The sequence below is a fragment of the Quercus lobata genome, chromosome 1 (assembly GCF_001633185.2).
Source record: "Quercus lobata isolate SW786 chromosome 1, ValleyOak3.0 Primary Assembly, whole genome shotgun sequence".
Lineage (NCBI taxonomy): Eukaryota > Viridiplantae > Streptophyta > Magnoliopsida > Fagales > Fagaceae > Quercus > Quercus lobata.
The window spans coordinates 33207173-33215021 of record NC_044904.1 but is presented as its reverse complement, the minus strand read 5'-3'; the positions used below and the strand labels follow the sequence as shown (position 1 = coordinate 33215021).

The following is a 7849-nucleotide window of genomic DNA, read 5'->3' as shown; positions in this document are numbered from 1 at the left end:
GGGGGATATGTTAAAATTTTCAAACACAAACCACTAAAACCAACAGCTCAACCACCGGGGTTGGCGGACTGCCAGTGCGCCAAACCAATGACCCAACCACTAGATGGCGGGAGTGGGGGGAGAGGAGAAGTCACTATGCGTTTTTGTAAAATATTTTGCCAAGTTTTTTGAAGTAAAGCGTTTTACAACACAAAGAAATTTACGATCAATGGAAAAGATTTCAATTTTGACCAAATTTTACAATGAATCAAACATGATAAAATGCTGTAAATGTTTTCCATAAAATATTTTACAATAAAACAAACAAAGCGTTAAACTATAATTGTTTATGGTTACAACTCAAATAATACATTATATTTTTTATTTCAAAAAAGCCTTTGAACATGAGCATGTAAAGTAATAAAGTAAGTTTTGATCTCGAAAGGAAGGGAAACGAGAGGAGATTGGAATTAGTGACTCACATTTTATGTGTTATAGTCGTTGTACTCCTAACTTAGGATAATTTAGATTTAATCATCCTATTTTATTTTTTAATCTACTAGTGACAAATAAAAATATTAAAATAAATTTTATAAATAATGGTTTTTTAAAGTTTTATCTTTTTTTTTTTTGGAGAGTCATAAGAACTTTCCCTTTCATAATAGTGGCATCTTGACCAATGATTAGCCATGTATTATAGCAGAAAGTACATGAGAAATTTCCTTGTGTCTGCTTATTCTTTCTAGTTAAAATAAAAAAATAAAAAAAATAAAGAAGAAGAAGAAAAGCCAACCAAATAGCCCCTTCTCCAAGTAGAAATATTAAAATTCAAAGTTAACATCCTCAACTCTACAGGAAATGAGTTAGGCCATAGATTACAAGGAATTCAGCTCATGCGTGAATCCTTTGAGTTCTGTTCTTTTAAGCATGTAAATAGAGCTTTTAATGTTGTAGCGCATGAGCTTGCTCAGCTGGCGCGGTGTGGTGAATCTTCATGCTTGTGGTATGGGGTTTCCCCCCCTGCTGTGTCTGTGATAGTCCAAAATGGCTTGTTGTATTTGGCTTAATGCCCTGCTGTGATTGTCCCTCTGTTGTGTTGTTGTTGGCCTGCTGTGTTTGTTGCTCTGTGGTGTTGTATTTGGCCTACTGCCCTGCTGTGTATTCCTTTCAGGTTTTAATGATATTTTCTTCCACTTCAAAAAAAAAAAAAAAGTCCAATAGCAAGAGATGTTTCTCTATTTGGATAAACCGTACGCTTTGACACAAGATTCCATACGGAAGGGCAGTGGAATTCACGCATTCAAAGTAACATACAGATGAAGCTCATTTCATTATTAATCACTATTGAATATTCTTTGATAATTTGGATAGATACATCTATCTACTTGGAAACTTTTGACACATAAAGAACGTTTGTTTTGACTTTTGAGCTAGCTAGGTACAGAGGCATCTAGAACCCCAAGAATTAATGCTTAATCTACTGATGGGTGTGAAAATAGGAAGGTTATATAGTTACACTTTGAATTAGTATTGAGCGCGTAAGCACATATGCATACTAGTCTGTAAGACACACCAACTTAGTTTTGAATCTGGGCCACTCACGTTTCCTCCAGATGTATCTTTTTTACTTAATTAAATAATCTAATTTGCTTACTCACTTCTTGCTTGCTTTCATACTAAACATTCAATTAACTATCAAAAAATAATAATAATAAAAAATAGAATGACTTTTAACCATCCACGCGCTTATCAGCAAAAAGTAGAACCCTCTCCAGTCTCCACCGCTTTCAAATCGCAGCAATAGGATCAACCTTAACAAAATTAAGACAATAATAAATAGGCTAAAATGCAAAATTTATCTCAGTTTTTTAACTTTATTTTATTTTTTCATTTCAATCTTCTAAGTTTTAAGTCTATTCAATTAAGACTTCTTCATTAACTTTCGTTAAGTGTTGCGATTAATTGTCTAAATTTTTATTTTTTTTCCTTCAAAAATTTTAAATTAAACAAAATCTAATTAATGATAGAAAAAAAAGTTTCCAAAATTATTTTAAAAATAAATTTAATGGAAGTTGACAAAAAGACTTTAATTGAAGAAACTTAAAACTTAATAGACTGAAAAGAACAAAAACAAAGTTAGAAGACTAAAATGTATTCTGGTGAAAATATAGACACTAACCAAAACATAAAAATTGCTCCGATAAGGTTTCATCCAACAGCACCTCTTAAACTTTTCAAGAAATAACACTCATCTCTTAAGGTAATGCAATAGATAATTCATGTCCTCAAGTGCCAATGGATGGAATGGAAAAGTCCATTCTTAAAAGATTCTTATTCATTCATTAAAAAAATAATAAATAAATAAATAAATTTTGTAGTCATTTACAAGAGAAGTGCCATTTGTGTAGGGAATTAACCCGAAATTCCCAACCTGTGAGAAACAAAAATAGAGAAAACACACGCAAAAATAAAAATCACACGCACAAGACAATATTTACATGGCTCGGCAATTTGCTTACGTTCGAAGTTAAAGGGATTTCACTATTATCAGAAAAAAATTACAGAGTGTGGCAGTATAGTTTTTCTCTCTAAAAAAAAAAGACAACAACAGACCCTAATCACCAAACACAACTAAGCTCCACAAAGCCTAACAATTTGTGCACAAACTTCAAGCTTAAGAGAAAGGTGTCATTTTATTCATAATTTAGTTAAGAATTTTTTCTTTTCAAAAAGGAATACTATGTTAAAGAAGTTGCAAGACAACATGAACTTATTTGTTATATTTATATAATATATAAATAAGTATAAATTATTGAAATATTTGGTGGGAGTGTCATTTTATAAAACTTCAAATTTACTATACTTTTTTTTTTTTAATTTTAACTTTGGTATAATTTATCTAAAGTTTTTTTATTCATGTAACTCAACAACTTCCATTTATTGGGTGCATATATTGTTACAATAATTTAATACCATTCTTTTACGTTCCATTATGAAACCCAAATTCATCGTGTCTAAGAGCATCTGCATTGATAATTGTATGATAGAAAAATATGTCAAATTTACACATTCAAGTTCTAAAATCACCCACATCAATCAAGCTAAAGAAGTGCAAATTTACAAAATTGCTATAGTAACCGTGTATATATACATAGTTAATGTAGCTTTGTATATCATTTAAAAAAAAAAAAAAACTCTCACAATTTGTCTTATCAAATTCCTCTCTCTCTCATTTTATGAAGATAATAATAATAAAATAATGAAGAATGATTATTTTTAGTGAATATAATTTAGAATAAATAATCTAATATGGGTGTTTTTGAAAAGTGGTTGTGTAAAAAAAAAGAAGTAAGTTCTTATACTAAAATATACAGAAATTTTTGCACGAATTAATGTGAATGTCCTAATTTACCTAAAGGAAAATTGGCTTAATAGTCACTTTTTTTTTTTTTTTTTTTTTTTTATAAAAAAAAAATGGTGTTATTTATTGGCAATTGAGTAAATACCGTTAAGGTAAGGGTATTACTTAAGGTAAGGGTATTAAAAGAAAAAAAAAAGGATTCTTATATGACAAAGTTTGTATATATACAAACTTTGTTATAAACAATGACTACAATTTCACTCAATATATATATATATATATATATATTTATATATATATATATATTTTACTAAATGTGAATTTTGACAAATTTTTTCATCACTAGACACTTTAAGCAAACAAAAGTTTTTCCAATGCCAATACTAAATTCCCCTCAAATGGTCATATAAGGTCAGTGAAAAGTGAAGTGACCAAAAATTAACCCATATCCAGAATTCTGTAGTAACAAAATTATAACATATATATATAAAGCATTTTGCTAAGACATAAAGCATATCATTTACCTTATAGATAAATAAGTGTACATTAATACATACATAAAAGTACCTTGTCAATGATACCAGCATAGTTGGCATTGCTACGGGGCTTTTCTTCAATGACCCAATCATCAGGCAGCCTAAAGTGTGAGGTGCTCTTGATGGCGCAGACCACGATTTGCATCTGCAGCAGCTTCAGCATTATTATTGAGGAATTTACCTTCATAATTTGGGCACTTTAAGCCTTTCTGTTTTTACCAATCCTTCCCCCCCCCCCCCCCCAACCCCCAAAATGATAATAATAACCTATCTGACTTAAAGAATGTTTGAACTTGCTAGTCTCCCACACCCTAACTGCTATGGGTGCCTAGGGATTGAAAGGGACCCAGTTGGTTAATGTTCGAACAATTTTAATCTGTTTTAGAGTTCATGCCCTTCAATTATGCTCCCCAGTTCTAGCCATTAAGCTTAACAGTAGAAATTCAAATGCATAACATGAACGGACTTACTTTATAATCATATTAAATTGGGTAAAACCATGGCAAAAGAAGAAAGAAACAAGATAAAAGGGAAAGTTAGCTGCTTCGGACTATATTTTGGAAAAATGGGTCCAGTGCTTAGAAACATCAAATCAGGTTACATATCAACATATTAGATGTATTGAATGAAACTCATTCTATGGTGAGTCACAAGTTTATTATTGTTTATGATCATGATAGACCCCTCAAGCCATCCTGCCCTTTCAAACAAATTCTGTGCCTACACCACTACACTAAATAGCTCAAGTAAAATTTAGTAATTAGTATAGCACAAGAGTGGGTTACGGATTTAAGAAAAAGTAGGAGGCATCTCCTCTCCCTCCCTAAGAAAGGGGTGAAGCATGAATTCAAATTTCCAATCTTGTATGGGTGTGTAAGTCATATAATTATCAAAAAAACAATCTTTTTTCACCAACAATTCCCTTGGCTTGTAATATACTTAAGAGCATTTTACCAGAAACAAAAGAAGTAAAGCCCCATCTTCATGTACTTTATATGCTAAACTAATGATCAAATATAGTTTTGTTTTTCCTGGACAGAAAGATGAGCACGTACATTTCCTGCATTTACAATAGTGATATTTTTTTATCTGGAGTGAGCAAGTTTCAACCAAAAGTTCAAAAAATAAAAACCCACAATATCCTCAAAGCAAAAAATCAACCAAATTTAAGGTCCTTTTATTAACAGAATTCTTGTTTATCCATATCTGCTAAGTAAAGTAACTTTTAGAACTCACAGTATTTTCATTTCCTGCTTTCACTGTCTCAGGTGTAGGTGTGTATTGATTCTCTTCTGTTAGATATCTCTTAACAGCTATCAGAGAACGAAACATCCGTCCAGTCCCAGGCTCATGATAATACTGCGCAATATCTGACGCATTATCAATTTTAGTTAAAGAACTTCCAAAGAAAACAGCCCTAATATTCAACTTTCAAAATTAAGAGACACATTCCTATCCCCAAGGGATGGGATGGGCCAGGGGATGGGGATAATAACAATGACCAGAGTTGCAAAAATCTCATTTTAGAGAGAGAGAGAGAGAGGGAAAAAAAAATACATGCAGATTTAGGTTGTCATGATATCTGCAGGTTCTATATCATTGCAGACAGCTAGAAAATAACACCATATGATATATGGCAGAAGAACTGTCATCACAGCGGATGCCTTGTTCAAACAATATGGGTCTTAAAAGTTGTTTTGAAAGAAAATAACAGCTAGAATATCAGAAGTATGTTAGATTTTTATTATTGGTAAGTTATGCTTACTAACTCTCTTCAAATGGGCGATACACTCTTCCACCATCTCAACCTTTTCTCTGATGGAGTTTTTAGACACTTTGCACTTGTATCACTAATTTTTAGCTTTCCTTTTTTTCTATTTTTCAAATCTCTTCCTGCATACGCTTTTCCAATTTTAATAAATTACAATTACTTATCATTAAAAAAAAAAGTTACAATTACCACGCACCCAAAGGGTCTTGAACCTACGACTTCACTTCCATCCCATAATTATGAGAGAAAGAAGTACCAGTTGAGCTAATGATGAGTACTGTTAGATTTTATAATACCTCAATAATTTAACATGTTAAATGAAATCAGGACGATGTACCACTTAAAAAAAAATAATCATAAAGATGTGGCAATGAATTAAAAAGTATTGGTTCTAGCAAAAGTTGAATGCAAGCACTTTCTAATGTACAAAAATATAATGTACTTTTGTAATGATGATGTTGATGATGATATACAAATAACACACACAACAACAATTTTCAATCAGTATTTATATCTCTTGTGCTTTCATTAAAATTTTAAAATAAAAAGATCTACGAGCAATTGGGCTCTTAAGTCTTAACATAAAAAAGGTATTTTCCAATATCTATGATGGACTAATTTTGGGTATACTCAAATATATGGTAAACTTCTATTCAATGTTGTTAAAAGAGCGCTTAGGCTTGCTTAATGCTCAAAGCTCAAAGCCCCAAGGTTTGAGTGCTTCACTTGGCCAAGAAAAGCTCATTTTATGAAGCACACTTTTTGAAGAAGCACAAAGCACGCCTAGGCGCACTTTCTTATTTTATTGCTAAAAAAGATACAAATCATTAAAATTAATTGCTTGATCTTGAAAGAAATGACATGGACCATAATGTACTATACAACCACTATTCTTCAGGTGGTGTATTTCATAAACAATTTTTGAAATTACATGTCAAAAGACACAAACAAGACTAATTTACTACTCTTGTGCCTTCTGGTCTCCGATTTTTAGATGTATCTTGATTGAACAATATACATCATTTGATATAACTATCATGGTTATGTACTATTATATTATTGTACATTGTTAATTGTTTTCAATTAACTGTATAAATATTTTAAGAATTGAAATAAGTTAAGTAAAATTCGAACTTGAAAACATCATACAATTGCACTTAACTAAAATATCCCAAATACACTCAATCAATATGCATGTTAATCATACCTTAACAATTGCAAGCAATTCCAACAAGCACAAAGCTAAATAAACCCTATATTAATAAAAAATAAATAAATGTGAGAGAGAGAGAGAGAGAGAGAGTACCTTGTCGACACGGCCAGGGGAGGCGGTGTTATTGCGACGGGTCTTAAACTCAACGAACCAATCATCGGGAAGTCTGAAGGGTGACGTGGAGACAATCTGCAATTCCCTTTTGGCAGAATCTGATTTCGGTTCGGGTGGGCTCAGCATTTGCAGTGGAGTCAGCGTCGACGGTGACGATTTGCCCCTCATTTTGGGGGAATGCTGTCACTTTAGCTGCCCTGGCGTGGCGGTCACCGTTTCCGCCTCTTCTAAAAAGTAAAAACACGACTCGACAGTGTCAGTGTGTCACTGATACTGTATATGTTAATTCGAGTCTCCACGGAAAAGCTGTGATTTCGGGTGTTCAAATGGTGTCGTTTTCACCGCTTTCCTCCTTAATAAAAAGATTAAATTTAATAACAGATGATGTAAAAGCCTTTATTTATACCCTCTCATAAAACAAAACCATTTCACATATTTTTCAAATAAAGGAATGGTGATTAATACCACAAAATATATATATATATATATATATATATATATATATTTGATTTTTTTAGAGTAGAATACAAAATTACTTTTGAAATTTGGTTTAGTGTTTTTGGGCAAAAAGTCACAGTAGTATTTTTAAACCATGGATTTTAGTGAAATAAGAAGTTTGGGACTAGTAACTTTCAAATGATGTAAGTGTTGTTTGTGCTTAGAGATCAAATTGAATATTTTTTTAAAAATCTTGAATACATGGCTATCTCTCTTAGTAGCAACCATCCATGCTAGCTAAACAATACCCTCCTTGCTAAGCTAGCATGGATGGTTGTTACTAAGTTTTAGTTTGAATGAAGAAGATAAAGGAAAAAATCTAAAATTTAGGAAAACTAAATTACTCTTTTAATTAGTTTGTTTTTTTTTAATTTAAA

At 31.7% G+C, this 7849-nt stretch overlaps 1 protein-coding gene across 6 annotated transcripts; it reads right to left on the bottom strand.

The window, feature by feature from the left end:
- Positions 1-739: 739 nt before the first annotated feature.
- On the bottom strand, positions 740-7320 carry LOC115987742 (methyl-CpG-binding domain-containing protein 7-like). Of its 6 annotated transcripts, none has more exons than XM_031111364.1 (4): positions 6954-7320; positions 5113-5235; positions 3908-4021; positions 740-1790 (listed from the first exon to the last, which is right to left on the bottom strand). In XM_031111364.1, exons 1-4 carry the CDS (start codon positions 7140-7142, stop codon positions 1767-1769), a joined length of 450 nt encoding a protein of 149 aa, XP_030967224.1. In that variant the 5' UTR covers positions 7143-7320; the 3' UTR covers positions 740-1766. The 6 variants fall into 6 exon arrangements, with proteins under 6 accessions (XP_030967224.1, XP_030967197.1, XP_030967206.1 ...); XM_031111337.1 differs by having other exon boundaries at positions 750-1172; XM_031111346.1 differs by having other exon boundaries at positions 750-1133.
- Between the last annotated feature and the right edge of the window lie 529 nt (positions 7321-7849).